The sequence below is a fragment of the Sinocyclocheilus rhinocerous genome, unplaced genomic scaffold (assembly GCF_001515625.1).
Source record: "Sinocyclocheilus rhinocerous isolate Xijiao unplaced genomic scaffold, SAMN03320098_v1.1 scaffold314, whole genome shotgun sequence".
Classification (NCBI taxonomy): domain Eukaryota; kingdom Metazoa; phylum Chordata; class Actinopteri; order Cypriniformes; family Cyprinidae; genus Sinocyclocheilus; species Sinocyclocheilus rhinocerous.
The window spans coordinates 1,931,328-1,949,486 of record NW_015630021.1 but is presented as its reverse complement, the minus strand read 5'-3'; the positions used below and the strand labels follow the sequence as shown (position 1 = coordinate 1,949,486).

General features: G+C 38.5%; 1 protein-coding gene and 1 non-coding gene across 5 annotated transcripts in view; one reads left to right on the top strand and one right to left on the bottom strand.

Annotated features, from left to right (window-relative positions):
* Positions 1-18,159, bottom strand: part of LOC107739549 (plectin-like) — a 101,274-nt gene that overhangs the window by 37,876 nt on the left and 45,239 nt on the right. For 3 of the 4 annotated variants that reach the window (XM_016551696.1, XM_016551698.1, XM_016551697.1), the window contains exon 5: positions 277-338. In XM_016551696.1, coding sequence (XP_016407182.1) covers positions 277-338 — 62 coding nt within the window. Of the gene's footprint in view, positions 1-276; positions 339-3,159; positions 3,275-18,159 lie in introns of those variants that run through there. The other variant, XM_016551699.1, reaches the window with a different exon arrangement.
* On the top strand, positions 9,089-9,160 carry trnag-ucc (transfer RNA glycine (anticodon UCC)). The gene has a single exon. It is a non-coding gene; the product is annotated as a tRNA-Gly (tRNA).

Here is an 18,159-nt window from a genome sequence, read left to right as displayed (position 1 = left end):
ATGACAGACAAATAACTATGTTCTCTGTGCAGTTTTAGTATGTGCTAAGAGTTTCCAATCAAGCGGCTGTCACCACAGACATTTGTAGTTACTGCACCAGTCATCTACAAAACAAGTCCTTGAGATAATGGATTGACAGTGTAGCCATCGGTGAAGTGCAAAACTGAAATACTTGACTCTATGTGACCATGTGATTACAAGCTGCTGTATACTTTGAATTGACTTTGAGAACATGAACATGACTTTGCAATTTCCTATCTGTGTGAATGATAATACCTTCATCAGATGCTTGTTCACCCATTTTGTGAAGGTCTTTTTCTGTACTCGATCCCGTTCATCTGTAGAACGCAAAAAGACACAATTAGACAGAACAGACCTATAGTTATCTTCTTAGATAATAGCGCTCTATGTGGTTTTTATAGTGCACTTTTCTAAAGGCTTTAGAGAGGAATTAGCATACGTTTTTCATCATATTTGCTTGTGATCAAAATATTTGCATGTGATCTTTTTTTTTTTAACTAATACTTTTATACTTTTATTCACCAAGGTTGCTTTAAATAGGCTTTTACATTTTTTTAAAACATGTTTTTATCAAAAATATGACATTTTCAGCTGCTTTCAACATTGATAATAATAAATGTTTATTTAGCAGCAAATCAGCATATTATAATTATTTCTGAAGGATCATGTGACTCTGAAGACTGGAGTAATGACTGCTGAAAATTCAGCTCTGCATCACAGGAATAAATATATTACAAAATATATTAGTATAAAAAGCAGTTCTTTTAAATGTTAATAATATTTTACAATATTACTGTTTTTACTGTATTTTTTATTAAATCAAGGCAGCCTTGGTGAGCCCTTCAAATGCATTAAAAATATCGTACCAACCCCAAGCTTTTAATCAACTGTGTATGTTATGAAGCAGAATTCAATTTTAAAATTAAAAATAGTCTTCTCAATAGTATTTATCATGACCCACAATTGTGCACAGTGATTGGGTGAGCCCATATTATTAACATGCTGTGCATATCTTAGAGATACCACAGTGTAAATTAGCGGTCTATATCTGCTCATCTGAGCACTTAGAAAACATTCCACTGGTGAACTGACTGGTTGACTTTTGCTTTTTCACTGTAGGTAACTGACTTAATTTGAAAGTTTTTCAGTTCTTTTGTGCATCCATTTTCTTCACTTGAGTACAGTTATTTGCAGGTCTTAGTGACTAAACCAGAGATTCCATACTGACAATAAAAGAAAGATGATCTTCTGAAAAAAAAAAAAAAAAAACATGACTGACTCTTTTACTGGCACAGTTTTACTGTTGCATTTGATCCTCAATTTGTTTAGAAGCTTTCAAATGTTCCACATTTACCTTCATCTTGAATTACCATTATCAATGTCATCAAACATTTATGTGGAAACTCGCTTAAAGGCGTGCTAAAGAGTGTTCCAGAAGTACCACCAACTGAACCTAGTGGGTTTCACAATGATCTTGTAAAATGCTTCATGACTAATATAAGTCATTTAGTATAAATGCCTCTTTCAGGTCCCATTCTGACTTTGTGATGATGACTCACTTGAGCTAGCATGAAAGAGAACACATGAGAATTCAAGTGGAGCTGTAGTTAAAGGACACTTGGAGAAGAACACAGGAAGCACATCAGCTCCTCATCATGATGACCAGCAAACATAACACATCTCAAACTTTTGATAAGGCCTGCAAAGTTCCGTTTTCATCACCATTTCATCAAAACATTGAGATAAGATGCAGGAGAGCTAGCTGTAACAAAACAACTGCAGGGAACTGGATGCATGTTGTTGTTCTGTCTTTCAGTTGCCATGGCAGCCACACCAGCTGGCATCATCACATCACTTCCTGTTTCTTAAACCTCGTGCTGTCACGAAAACCAATTCCTGTGAAAGGATAGTGATTCATTGTATGAAGTCCTTTACGAAACAACAAACATTTATCTAGTCAGCTAAAAACTGGGTAATCTTATATTGCAGTTTTACATAGCAAACAGCATAAAACGCATAAACACACTTATCATTTTGATAACACAAAATTCAGAAGCATGTGGAGACATGAAACGACAAGATTGAGCATCTGTTGGTCTTCTCAAACCTGTCCTGGAGTACCCCCAGCCCTGCACATTTTGTATGTCTCCCTCATCTATCACACCTGATTCAACTCATCAGCTCATTAGTGGAGACTGCAAGACCTGAAGTGGGTGTGTCAGATATAGGGAGACATACAAAATGTGCAGTGCTTGGGGAACTTCATGGAGAGGTTTGAGAACCACTGCTTTAAGTCAAAGTAATGATTTCTATCAGAAAGCTGATCTCACAACAGCTCTAAGACTACCTGAATCATTGCACAGGTCAAAGGCCGGATAAAAGGGGCACTTAAAATTCCAAGCTAAACATCAACAGACCTGTAGAGCCTCATAATGAAAAGGTAACGCCTATCAGTATATCTTGGGCCACCATAAAAGCCTAGCGGATGTTCCATGCCACAGAACCAACGGTTTTCATTGTCTGACAAAGAGAAACACAAGATCTGAGAGAAGGCGCATTCCTCTGCACAGCAGCTTGAATTTGACACTCGTAAAACTGAACGCGTAGCTTGAGGGAATGGAGTTTTAGTGCATGAAGTAATGTGTCAGTGTAAATTATAGTTAAAAATCTAGAACATTTACCATGTTTGAGCTGTGCTGTACCCAAACTATGACTTCTTTTCCAACATACCATGCGTGTGCACACAGGACCACAACCCAGATTTGGGACCCGCCTTTGCAATGGCCCCTCCCTTTGAAGCCCCAAAACTTCCAGTTGACATATTACACTTCTTATTATTGGTTGGAAAGATTACAAGTTAATTTCAACTGTCCAGAGAGGGTCAATTATGATGCAGAATGATAACTTGACTGCATAACTGATTGCATAACATAACAAAAGAAGACTCAAATATGTGCCAAAAAAATATAATAATAAAGCAACATAAATGTAAAAAAATGACACATTAATAATGCATATTTTACATCATACTAAAGAACTTATCAAGAAATATTGTAGAAAGATTAAATAGGATATCAAAAATAGATTTAATGTCTAATAGCTAATATTAAGTATTCAAACTGAGAATTTCCGCTGTACCTTTTCTTTCATCCATGGCCCTCAGCATCCCCTGGTAATGACCTTCATCTGTGAAGACAACGTCACTGCCGACACTGTCAGTGGAGTACGTTCTGTAACCTTGATATACAGCCATTCCTGTACTTCTGTTCTTGCTGCAAAACCACAGTTGTACACTTTCGACCGATCTGTTTAAACCACCTGAACCGTTTCTTTTCACCCGTTCTGCCGTTTCAGAAAGCAAAAGAGAAGATCCATGCAGGCAAGTGGGTGTGTTCCAAGCTAGCTCTTTTCGCCCTCCCTTTTCTTCCCCTCCAGTTCTGTTCCCCTCTCTGACTACCTCGTCCTTCTTTTTTCACACTTCTTGATAAATACCTGTCTTTAGGCTATAAATTCAAAGGCAGCTCTCATTTTGAAGGGGGTTCTCTAATTTTATGGTTGGAAACAGTGTGAAAACGCACACACACACACACAAAAACACACATTGTGGCAGACCACATGTTGACGGTGTACGTGAACAATGAGAAAGTCAGTACAAAATGAAAACCACAACAGAAAATCTCATATTATTTATTGTTCTTTTTAAAATATCAGTATTACTTCTACTCAGAAGCACAAAAGCCACACATTTCTTGCATACTTTGAAAATGGTTAACTGTTACCGCAACTCACATCTGCAAATACCTTATAACAAGGGAAGCAGCTGCCCTGGGAATGTGACCACCGAAAATAAGTCTGAACACGGCACAAACCACACTAACAGTAACATGTGTCCTAAGTAATTCATCTATCCACACTGAAAGCAAAATGTCACCACAAAGTGACCAAATTGCCGCCAATCAGAACATATTTGAGGTTAAATATGCAGAATTTTTAACTAATAACATTGCATTATGGGCAGAGCTACTCTGTGTGACAGAGTAGGAATAGAACCCTACCAACTTTAGGTTAGGATGAAGACTTTACATAGAATGAGCAACTTGTTTTACTGTACAAGCTAATTTGGTAGCATGCAACGGAAATGAGTCACCATCTAAAGCACCACGGGAAAATATCAAAACGAGGGTCTGTTTCCATCTGGGTATTCCATCTGTTTGGGGTGGGAGAAGGGATTTGGTGTTCCACCAACCGGGAAATCCCACTCATAAGGGAAAATGTGACCAATTTCAGGAGTCACACAGAAAGGCTCTTGTAGTCTCAAGTAGGAGGTTCAGATTTTCAGTGTCAGGAGTTGCTGCTGTTCTTTGATTGATGTAGACATACACAACAAAGACATTATTTCATGAAGTTCTGCCAAAGTCACCCTAGACAGACAAAAATGCGGCTGAACACAAGAGAACCCCTGTGCATGTGTGCTTGCAGTAAATGCATCTCTCTCTGTCTCTCTTGCCCCAAACAACAGACCCTTTTATCAGATGCACAAAATGACAAGCGATATGAATAATAGTCTCTTTGAAGTGTGTGCACGTGAATATTGGAGACCACTGGAAGGAGTGAGAGGAGTCATAGTATTCCTGAGTGCACAGGTGTGACTGGAGCTCCCTAACCTCAGAGACAATCCATCTCTCTCTATCTATCTTGGAAAGGATGGCAAGCGGATCGCAGGTAGGAATGGAGGATTCTTTGCATTGCAGCTCGGGGCCGCAGCCTGTTTGGGCTTGAGCTGGAAGACCTGCTGCTGTCACATATCTGCCTTGGAGCAATGCTGATTGGAGACAGCGCTAGCAAGAGCCACTAGCAGTGTTTTATTCTGTTTACAGCTGCGCAATGAAAATCAGTTGAGAAAAAATACGAAATGCAACATATTGCAAAGACTATATAAATAACACCAGTTCACGAGTTCACACTTACATATAATAAACAGAGTAAAGGTTATGCGTATTTGGCGTGCTGTCCGGGGAGAGGGCTCCGAGCTCGGTAATTCCTCCCGAACCCGGGGTACTCCCACTGTCCGGGGAGAGGGGTCCGAGCTCGGCATTTGGCCCGGACCCCGAGCGCTCCCCCCAAGTGCTGGGGTAGGAACGGGCCGATGGTGAGGAGTCGGGGTGGTGGAGGGATGCTGGAATACTGTAGAGAGAATGAAGGTAAGATGGCTTGGGCTATTTTTAGAAGTTCTCTCTCGAGCTGATAGGATAGATGGTGTAATTGCTGATGATGAATTGGCCGGGTTAATTATCTGAACGTGCTCCTCCCGAACTTTGTTAATAAAACATCATATCTGCACACAGGAACAAACAATGAGATCCACGCAGTCTGATTAAAATCTTAAGAGTCAGATCTTTTAATGAATCATTCACAAACTTCCAAGTTATCTGCCTGATTCATTTTGATGAATGAACTCACTGTCTGTCAGAGGTTTTTACTAAACTGACATCTGACTCACTGAACTGAATCTCAAGTTGTCCTTATTTTTCTTGTGTTCCACTTGAAATAAACCAAAAATTATTACTGTATATTTAAGGTTTGTGAGAATTAGAATTGTATCAGTGTAATGAATATATGAAAATGTAGTTAGAGATCAATAAAATGTAAGATACATATTTATAATACAATTACTAAAACTTAAAACCGTAAAATATTTTACCTTGCCTTACATGGGGTTCCTTGCCGCTGTCGGCTCTGGCTTGCTTAGTTGGGGACACTTTATTTCCAGCGATATCGTTGACTTGATTGCAAAGATACTATTTAAACTGAACTTAGCTGGATGATGACATCACTGAATTCAACGATGAACTGCCTTTAACTGAAAAATTAGTGTTTACTATTGTCATTTTGCATTATTGACACACTATTTTCCTAATTAATGCTGTTCAGTTGCTTTGACACAATCTGTATTGTTAAAAGCGCTATATAAATAAAGGTGACTTGACTTGACTTGACATGGCCTTTATACATTAGATAACTACTAAACATTCAGGAAACCTTTTGACCTTTTAACCTTTTTTAATAAAAGTATTTTAGAGCCATTTGAAAGGAATTTGTCCTCGGATTAATTCCTTAGTCCTTATGTAAGTCAGACAATATCTCAGGAGTAAGAAACATGTATGAACAGGTACCAAATGTATTTGACTTCAGGCATCTTAAGTTAAGTACTAAGAGCACTATAACAAAACACAGACCAGATACTCATTTAATCCTTCATACAAACACACCAATCACACAAGGCAAATCCTTCAGCTTATGTGTGTGCTGTGAAGACGTAAAGAGGAAAAGGGCACAGAGTGCAAAATTTTGATGGTTTTACAAACGGTGCCAGATTCTGCAGACATTGAAATTTGACTTTCTCTGAAGTGTCTTTAGGGCAAACAGTACAATGATTACTTGAGCTATTCATGCATATCTATCCTAAAGAACATCTCTGAGTAAATACAACTCTAATAAATGGAAAAAATATATATTCTTTTTCAATTAATTAAAATGTGGTAATCTGCTTGAATATTTGATCACAACTTAATTTTGTTGTGTGCAAGTGGAAGTTTTTCATTGGCCATAACCTATTACCATTATGCACCAGATAATATCCCGATCTGCAACATGTAAACAAAAAGATAAAATAAAATGTAATTTTAATTAAATTAATAATACAAACAAAAATGATGTTATTAGTAATATTGCTAATTACATTAATAATTACATAAATTTTTATAAAATTATATATATCATATATATATTCAAATGGGATTGATTTGTTAGACAAAAATGTCGTCTGGACAAAAACAACGACCACTCCTCCAACAGCCAGTTAGACTTGTGAGAAATGGGAAAAAAATACAGTAAATTACATTTTTAGCATTAATGTATTAATTTAAAATGTTTATATAAAAAAATATATATATATTAAAGCATATATTTTATGTTCTTTAAATAAATATGTTAGTTCGTTCTGGTCCTCTGACTGGCTGAGCTCAGAGTAACATACTAGTAGGCTATATTACTACTACTATTTAAAATAGTTGTTTCGTCTCGCTCCAAATGGGGTTCTCTCACATGCGAAAAGTGAAAAAATGGAGTGGCTCTGGAGTGCAGTGATTGCAGAACGCGCACATGTGAAACACTATTGCTTGTGTGATGCCGCTGTAATATTCAATAGGCTATATATTCGGAGACACAATGATACAATTAATAATTATAAAAGGAAATGTTAGAAGGAACGTTTAAAGTTGTTACGTAAATGTTTTAAACTGCAGGACACTCCTGTTATTAAATGTTATATCAACTAGCCTACCCTGACACTGTTTTCACTATGAATATCATCAAACTATAAATAAATAAACTTTAAAGACACATGACGGGACATATGAATGTTTATACAATTGGCACAAAACAGGTTAACTCTACAACACCCCTCTCCCTCCCCACTTAACTAAATACGACGCGCGCGCTCACACGGAGTTATCGCCCCCTCAATCGAACTCCTCCTATTCGCCTGAATCACACACGGCAAAAATCGGTGCCTCCGCGCATCAGCACCTACCTGCGCAGCACATCCGGCTGTATAAATGCGGTCCGACTTCACCGCAGCTCATCTCGTGAATGTAGTTCCCGCGTCCGTAAATCACATCCAGGCTGAATATAGCGAGACACGGCGCAGCTGCCGCGGACATGTCACCAGTGCCAGCCATGATGTTTGCCGAGGAAAAACTGTTGCGCTCCCTCTGCGGTTGAGTTTAGTTCCCCAAACTCTGTATCAGCCTCACACGTTTGGATTCATTTGTTTTGGGACTGAAAAACGAATGGGCGTCTCACTGGGACAGCAGTGAAAGCTTTACCTCAATAACTAGCCCAACCCATCGCAATGTGTTTGAAGCTGCGCTCACTCTGCTGCTCGAGCTGCGGGACAGACTCTTCTCCCGGACTGCCATTGAAACGTGATTCCTCTCTTATGGGCTATTAGCCGCTGTTACGGATTAAGACAAAGATGTTTTTCTTTCTTTCTTTTTATTCTAAAACATTTTGAATTTATACGTCTTTTCTCAGATATTGCTTAACGCATTCTGAAGCCATGTGAAAGGAGAAAAAGATTGTTTAGCTAATTAGAAACACATTAAAGCAGTTTCACCTCCACAAGTAGTTGGGAGGTTAAACTCCTATAAAGATTATCACAAAATAGATTGTTTTCATTTTTGGACGTCGAATTACACTGTTAAAAAATTATTTTATTGGTTTTAACCTATAAACTCTGTCATGATCTTCAAACATCGTTTCCGTAACCACAAATGTAAGCTAACTTTGCCAACTTGCACAGAAGCGGTAACCATAGCAACAGTACACTCTAAAAAATGCTGGGTAAAATAGGGACAAACCCAGCAATTGGGTTGTTTTGACCCAGCGGTTGGGTTACTACCCAGAAGGTTGGGTTAAACATTTAACCCAACCGCTGGGTCAAAACAGCCCAATTGCTGGGTTTGTCCCTATTTTACCCAGCACTGGGTTGTATTTAACCCAAGCTTTTTTAGAGTGTACGCCTCTCGGGCGATTTTTGGTCAGACTGGAAAGCAACAAATTGTCACTTTGTTACAGTTTGCAAATATAATCACAAATTTTATAGTGTTTTGTTTAAAAAGTTTTAAAATAGTTGACAGTAAGATATAGTTTGATATAGGTGTATAGGTGTAGGTGATGATTCTAGGGGCCCCTGCATACCATAGCTACAGCCCTGGCTAGAGGCACTAAAAGACAATTTTGGTAGTGTGAAAAGAAACTCACAGCTCCCATAAATACTGATGGAAAGACCCTCCTGAACATCATTGTGAAATTCCAATGGTGATATATTGTTGTTAGGCAACAAGTGTCAATTAATTTGATCATAAATCATGTTTAAAAAGCAAAGTGCTGTACAGCAGACACAAAAACAGCAATAAAAATATGAGAAACATTGCATAATGAAAAAAATAAGACAATAAAAAGGGGTAATATTCTGAAGAACTTCAACTAATGCTGCTATTTACCTGTGTTGGTGGTATAGTGGTGAGCATAGCTGCCTTCCAAGCAGTTGACCCGGGTTCGTTTCCCGGCCAACGCATTTCCTTTGAGGGGAAGTCGTGGCCTAATGGTTAGAGAGTCGGACTCGTAACCCAAAGGTTGCGGGTTCGAGTCTCGTACCGGCAGGGATTGTAGGTGGGGGGAGTGAATGTACAGCACTCTCTCCCACCTTCAATACCACGACTGAGGTGCCCTTGAGCAAGGCACTGAACCCCCAACTGCTCCCCGGGCGCCGCAGCAAAAAATGGCTGCCCACTGCTCCGGGTGTGTGTTCACGGTGTGTGTGTGTTCACTGCTGTGTGTGTGCACTTTGGATGGGATAAATGCAGAGCACTAATTCCGAGTATGGGTCACCATACTTGGCCACATGCCACGTCACACAACTATTACTGTTTTTTGTTTAGTAAAGATTTTCAAACCGAAATGTGTTTTAGCTACGGGAAGTAGTGTGGTTTTGATGTGCAAGACTTTGTTGCAGTGCAGGTAATTCAATATTTGAATAGGTATGCAAACAAAGGCAGTGTCAGGTGGGACATGTTGAGCTGGCAATGCGGTTGTGAGATGACCTCATGTTCAATAGAAAGGTGAATTCAGATCTACACTTCCAACTCACAGCATTCACAATGCATTTTTTTTCTTCATGAGGGCTCACAAAAGAACTATCTCACCTTAGGGAATTTCTTCTTTCCCAGCCTCTGGCATCCTCACTGGAGATACTATTGTCTTTAAATCTACTTATTGTGAAGAGCTACTGGTATACAAATACTTGACTTTAAAAGCCAATGAGAATGAACGATGTAATTCATGCATATAATGAATCCACATAAATGGGGTGGGTAACAAAACGGACTTTGACTCAAACCAAAAGCCTTCAGAATCACAAAGACGACAGTAAATATTGTGATGTTTGTGACTCATTCAACATAGGAGCTTCATTTGAAGGAATTCTTCATAGTTGACTCATTTAGAAAATCTGACTCACTCGCTCTGTACCACATTACATCTGCAACACAGGAAATATGAGCTTCTGTGGTCTTGTGTACGAAAAGCTCCACTTTTACATCAAGAATTCGCACAGCAATATAGTACAGCCTTACAGAGAAAAATACATTATGCTCAGTTTTTATATCCCATAGACTTGTTATTCCACCTAAAAAAAAATTTAAAAGTGGAGTACACGACTACACGCTAAATCTTTAATCTGTCTCGCATTGGGATGGATATGCAACATAAGGTAGGCATTGATAAGCCAAAAAACTTCAAAAAGTGTTCAAAAAAGGAAACCCGTTTCATACCGATCTATTTAAGCTATATGAAAGTCTATACAGTTTCTGGATGCTTTTCTAACTGCTTCATACTGGCTGTTTGACAAACAAAATATGTTGCTTATCTTCAGAAGAACTTATCTAATCATCAGAGTTCATGGGTAACTGAACAATATGTGTCGCATTGAAAGATATTTGTGAAGATAAGGGAAATATTCTATATAATAACTAAATATATTAGCTGGGTGTGGTCAATGGGAACACAACACTGGGCATCATGAAAAGGTCAACTCCTTCCCAAAGGCTTACTTGGTACAAAAAAGAAGCACTGTTTTTATAATAAAATAAGCCTGCACGATCTCTACCTTATGACCAGGTCTATCAAATGTACAAAAGTAATTCCACAATATGGGACACTCTTGCCTACTTTAAATTTTAAAATCACCCCTTCAAATTATGTTTCAGCCATGTTAAACCAATTATCTAATGTCCTGGAATAATAGTTAATTAACTTTTAAATACAATTTTATACATAACTTTTCCTTTTTTTTTTATTGTTAAGAGAAAGATTTAACTTTCACTATAATGTGTGCAAAGTTTTAAAATCATGGCCAGTTTTTAAACTTTTGCAAAAAAGATGAGCACTTTTTCATTGAAAAAAAGTCTAAATATATTTGTTTAAATGGAAGTCATTAAAGAAAACAGAAAAATTATTCAAAATGATATTAACTGGACAAGTATTATTATCTAGCTAAGGATATGCGCTGTGATATTTGCTCAGGGATCATTTGAGCACACATCTAATGGCTGACGTGTCTGAAAGCCCAGAGTCAAGATCTTCATGTAACTCACTGGTATAAGCGCGGGTGTTTTGGTCGTATCCAGGATACACACATCACTCACAGAAAGTAAAACTGTGGTGGCACCATGTGCGCTGCAGAGGAAGAGTGTTCTTAATTTAAACTGGCTATGGTGAATTCATAATATAACCTTCCTTAAACTTGCCACAACCGGCTGACATTCAAAGGCAACCTTACACAGCTACCATTTACTATGGTCGATGCCCTATATGCACTGCAACAGAACGACCTTCAGAGATGAAAGAGACCACATGCAACCTAGTTTCAACTGGCACGCGAATGAGTCTCTTAAAACTGACACAACCTTTTGTGTAATCCTTATCACCTGCTTCTGAAGTGAAGAGCAACCGCTGGCACAGTCACCACAGTTCACCTCATACAACCCCAAGTCACTACACCCAGAAAAGGGAAAGTACATCATGGGGTTTATAGCTTAAACGTGTACATCCATTTGAAACATTTGAAACTGGTAAGATTTTGTGATGTTTGTGAAGTCTCTAAAGGATGAATTTATTTGATTAACAAGTAAAAACACTAATATTGTGAAATATTATTACAATTTAAAATAGCAGTTTTCTATTTTAATATATTTTTAAATGTAATTTATTCCTGTGATGGCAAAGCTAAATTTTCAGCAGTCATTACTCCAATCTTCAGTGTAAAATGATCCTTCAGAAATATTTATAATATGCAGATTTGGCGCTAAAGTTTATCGCTTATAATTGATGTTGAAAACAGTTGTGCTGCTTAATATTTCTGTGGAACTGTGACTTTTTTTAGGATTCTTTGATTAATAGAAAGTTTAAACGAACAGCATTTATTTCAAATATAAATATTTTTTTTAACATTATACATATCTTTACTGTCACTTTTGATTAATTAATACTTCCTTGCTGAATAAAATTATTCATTTCTATCCCCAAACTTTTGAACAGTAGTATAAAATACTACAAAAATAGCTACAGTAATATCTCTATTATGGACAGAGAAACAACTCATAAGATCATGTATTTTAATCAATGAGCATCTAGCACTAAAAAATTCACTGCACAACACAAACTAGAGTTTCAGGTTTACGAGACCACAGGAACATGCAAGCTAGTGATCGCTGCCCAGGTGTCTCAATGCAACGCAACCTGTCCTCCAGCACAACAACCCTCATTTACCAGTCAAACGAGCCCCGAGTACATATAACGCCCAAGGGCCACACCCAGTCCCGATGGACAGATTAACAACAGAACAATAGTGAATTATGCTGAAAATGTGACACGCAATTAAACTATTCCATCAAAGAACGATTCATCTGTTTTACGTCTGCAAAAAAATAGCGTGCGTTCGTCATTCCACTTGTATCCACATTATTTGAAATAATTTTAGACTCACTGAAACATCACTTATGTGTATAATTGCGGGTTCATATGTGCTATGTTTGCCATCTCTTTTAAATAAATTGAATAAAGGATTAAATTCACTTCCTTTGCTGAACAAAACAGGGAGGGATTTCAAAAACGGTGCCAATGAAAACAACACACCATCAAAAGCAAGGTCGTCTGAGAATGTTTTGTTCTCGATAACGTGAGACAGCGACATTATTAGAACTTTTTGTTATTATGCAAATAATATGTCATTCAACAGCACAAATAAACACACATTATGTAAATTATGGTTTTTAAGTCAGTATTTACTGTTGGTAGAAAAGGGTTCCAGGACTATTGTTTGAAGTGACATTATCCAAGGACACGCCCCTGGATACTGGTCACCTTTCCACACCTCTATCTATTTAAATAGACTGCCAGATAATGGGCAGGTTTGAAGGTTAGGTTTAGGGGGTGGGTTTTTGCCTTCATACCTTTTGAAATATGTCCCTGCAACCCTCACAAGATGACTAGATGATAAAAGCTTTTCAGCATGTCTTACAGTACAATGCCTTAGGCTAACCCTGTAAGCACAACTGAAACCAGGTGGCTTCTTCTAGACACTAAGAATAACCATTTGCATTCTCGACATACCAGCAAGACACTCCTGAATATATGAGAAAAAACTCTGTACATCTTTTTTCAAGCTGTAGTAAGACATTGACATTAATAATGACAACGCATTACGTCAAGTAAAAAGTGCTTAAAGCACAGAACAAAATACAGGTTATACTACAAATGCCTTGCAGAATTGTAAATCAAACCCAAACAGAGTGCTTCAAATGAGTGAGCTTTTCGCCACAGGCAACAGTGTGCATCTGCAACCCATCACAAGTCACAACGTCATCATGCACTGTCCTGAACGTAAAGGGTTAACCCCGCAGTTTCAGTGTGCTGCACATGTGTACAGAAAGAGCAAGAGCACGATACTATCAGAACACTGATACAAGACTTTTTCTAGCTTTAACCGTCTCAATTTTTTTTCCATCTTACCTTCGCTGACTTGCTTTCTTCGCTGCATCCATCTCCACACGGCTATCAAGGTTGCCACATGCCCCAAAACCACCAGGGTTGGGAACACAGTTCCAGAAGGGTTTGCCGGCATCTGGCCTGGGATCGAGTTTGTGAGCTCCGCTCACTGGAGCAAGACTTGAGGTGAAAGGTGAGGGAGGCTACATAGGAGGGGGGAGGAGGCTGGGGGGCTTTAAATGTACCCAGCAAAATAGTTTCTCGAAATACAAGCGCTCTAAATGACAGCTGCCCCCCCTCCTCCTTCTGTCCTTTTTTATTTTTTTTCTCCGTCTCTCTCTCTCTCTCAGCCCGTGACTCAGTGCGTTGGTAAAAGCGTTCGAGCTTCCTCCATCTCCCGCCCTCCTTTCACAACCACTCTCGCCTTAACCAATAGCTCAATTCCTGCATATTTTTTTGTTTTTGCGCTCCGTTTAAGCATGCTCACTCACTCCAGTTTGTTCTCTGCAGTCTTATGATTCAGAAGAGATCATGTTTCTGCATGGCATCTACAGTTGTTCTCTAATAATCCATTGTAGGAGCTTTTTTTCCTGTCTACTCAGGCTTGAGTCTCCATCTCAAGTTAATAATACATGAGTGAGGTTTGTTTTTGGGAGTGTGCACACACATTCATTTGCCCTCAACAGCTGATAAGAGTTATAGAGAGTCTGTATCTTCCATACTATTACATAACATCTTGTCCCAAGTTTTTTCGGTCTGCAATATGACATAAGAAAAACTTTGTTTGTACCGGATTAACAAAGACCAGCTATTTTGTCTTCTTGTGTCTAGTTCAAATTCATAACTGTATATGGACTATTAGAATTATATTTCTTGTATTTTCTCTCATTCATTATGTAACTGCACTCTACTTCCAGCAGAAAATGACTTCCATATGTTTTCCAGCTTCAGCCATGTGCTGAACTTTCTAGACGCCCCCGCAATTAAAGGGCCCCCGTACATGGACTTTCATTTCTAAACAGCGGGAATGCAACAAAATACCAATCAGACTGATAGATGTATTAGATGTCCTACCACAAAGAAAGTCAACATATTATTTTATCCACGGAGGGAGAGAGCTATTGCTCTTGCTGGACAAACAAATCTAATATGAAGGACTGAAAACATGAGAACATGAAGAACCTAAAGTACAATTATCTGCTATTATCTGTAAATTAGTATTTCTGCAAGTGGTGTGCTAAAGGATCTTATTCCAGAATGTTTGTTTCCAAACAAACTGCTCATGGTACACCCAAAGTCATAAAACACGGACACGCATCCACACTGTGCATAATCACATTAAAGGACTGGAGTAATGAACAAAGTAATGACATTAAAAAGAAACTGTCACAAGCACCTCTGTTTTAAAACAGTAACAATGACCATCTTGATGATCTATGGCCATGTGACCAAGCAGCAGGGAGGGTAGTTAAACACTACCGAATAACGATGCCGCAAATAGAGCCGGCGACACATTAAACGGGACTCATGCTATGCATAGACGAGACGACGAAAGAGTTTAAAAGTAGAAGAGAATCCAGGTCAGGTATGTAGCTATGCAACAACCCTAAGAAACGATCACTCACTGGTTGTAAAAACTTACACGCCAAAACACACACACACACACACACATACATACACAGCATACCAGGAATAAACCTCCAGGTTACGGAGAATAAAATAATGGCAGGTGAGATAGATAGACAGACAGACACACCCCTGTCTGTCTATGCAAGTTTACGGGGCTGATCTGGATACTGCTGACAGATAGAACCGCAATGGCGTCCTCTACAGGCCACACACTGACTTCACTTCCTTTAAGTGTGGTACAGTTTCACCTGCCATCCATTTCTATTGCACAAGATAGATGGCAGGTGAGATACTCAGTAGAGATGGAGCAGCTCACAAGCAGAACTGAATAAAAAACAGGAATTATTGAAATTCAGAATGAAGCATTATACACTTAGTTTAAGCTTTTAAAAATCAACAATAACAGTAAATTGCTATGAACACAAAAGTAGCAATATTAGGAATAGTAGATTGTATATTCAATACAAATTAAATATCAGACATAAAGGAGCCCTTGTGCTTCAGCAAAGCCCCCTAAACAAGGGTCCAAGTCAATGCCCATACAGCTTCAATGTATATGCACTTCTAATATAGCCCACAAAAATAACAAGAAAAGGTCTTCAGTTCCAACCTACCATCGGGTTGAGATCGGCAGCAACAGCAGCAGAGGTTCATGCCGAACAAAATTGGCCCTTCTATCGATCTCAAGCAAAATACTGACACCAACTGCTAATGTAGCACATCTGACCTCAAGACATTGTATGCTGATCAAATCCAGAGGGGCGTACAGCAGTCAGAAAAGGGGGGAGAACATGGAAGGAAACAGGGAGGGAGAATGAGAGAAAAAAAGAGAGAAAGGGCATCGGGTTTTATTCAGTCCAAATGTTTTCCGCTGTGGAAACTGCATCCCTGGAACAGTGGTAAAGTTTATTATACACTTAACTGTATAAACATAGCAAACTGACTTATTTTCTAACTTTTTTTAGATGTATGTTGAAAAAAGACTATGGTGCACACCCGCATATATAACAAAGATCTCATTGTGTAATGCCTCTGAAGTCATAAAGCAGTGGGCTGTCCCTAAAACTGCTAGAATTAGAAAATAAATGGGAACCTCAAATAATGGGTTTGCAAAACTGGACTGCCAAACAACTGCAATTCAAGTCTGCTGGGGTTTGAGAAATGTAAAAAATTAATGCAGTAAACTCTCTGTTTTCAAATTCTTAAGGGAGGAGTGGGTGCACCAATAATATTAGCCTTGAGAATAAAAGGAATACAGATGGAAATGGTGGTAAAATCACTAACAACCTATTGGATTTGGGTAGCCTTTTAAGTAGATTATTAACACCAGGTACCAACCAATTAGGAAACTCCACGTCTACTCTTCAAGAAATGCCCTTTAGGACATCTAACAAGGAAAAAAAACATTAGCATGCAGATGTGTGTCAATGAAAACTGCAATAAAGCAAGTGAGATGTGTTTAGCTCAAGAGATAAATACTCACAGTCAAATTATGCAGTACTATGTCAACATAATTAAATGACATTGGAGCAAGTTTCAGAATCAGACAAAATGGGCGTTTAAAATTATAGTGTCCCTTTAAATATGCAAATCAAATGTTGCCTACCTTGGCCCTTTTGGATCAAATCCTCCATGTATGATCTACCATCATCAATCTCCATTATAGCTTGTTTAAAGCAGTTACTCTGATTTACTAAACTGAAATCACTTAGAGGACGACAGCGTTTCCCTTTTCGTCTCTCTTACCCCGTTTGTCTTTATTTCACTCAGCAGACTGTGCTAAAGCTGGAAATACAGTTTTTGGTAAGACTGAGTTGGCAACATCTTAGTGTGATCGTCAAGACTACAGAAGCCAGCATGTTTCTTGCCCATTTCAAAAGGAGAGAGAGGGGAAAAAATGAATGGACGTTAATTGGTCTCAGATCTCCTACTTATTCTGTGTCATTTATCTGCCTGGGAAAGGAAACTTCTGGAGCAAAAGATGAATGGTTTGTTTTAAAATAGTGCACTGCCCCTGACTGTAAATGCATCTCAGCCCCATGATAATTTATGAATTAAAGGTTTGTGCTAACTTTAAATATAAAGTTTTTGTAGAAATATATGAACAGGAGGTGGCAGTATAGAGTTGAGCAGCTGTCCTTATACTGTGAGAGGGGCTTAGGCTGCATCCTGTGCCACGACCTATGACCTCTTTGTGCTGTTTATAACTGAAACAAGATGCCATGAAAGACCTTTACAGTTCTTCAAAAAACGTTGTCTTTAAAGTTATTTAAAATCACTTCAAAGACAAGCACATATAAAAGAAACTAAAGTCTTTTGAAGTCTTAATTGCAGGGATTGCATGGTAATTTATATTATTTTATTTTATTAAGGATTGATTTACTATTTGTCCTCTTAAAGGCAAAAGTTTTCCTCACACTCCTTTAGACTTTAGGGAGCCCATAGCTCATATCACTTTCATATTGCTCGGTGGGCGCCTGTCGTTCTGGCCTCGTAAATAGTCTGTCTGAGAGCGGCATGAAGATTCCAGCAACCATTTTGCCTCAATGGTAAAAATATTTTGTCAAAATAAAATAATTATTTATTTCAAATAAAATAATGGCGTTTTTTAAGAATTAAAAATAATCTGATTTTGGAGTTTGACAATAAACACATTGCAACCATGCTTGGGACGGCCCACATAAACGAGCCAAAATGCTTTACATGTCTTGAAATAAGTGTCATTGGTCAAAGTTTCACGGTTTATTTTCATAGACTGTATAAAAACATGGACGTAGTGTCCGTGACGTAACCCGTAGACTTCCGACGAGCGTTTTGAAGCCTAAAGTAGGCGGAGCCAGCCGTCGCCATCTTGGCAGCGCGTCACTCCCGGATAATCGAAAATGGGCAAAGAGGCGGGAA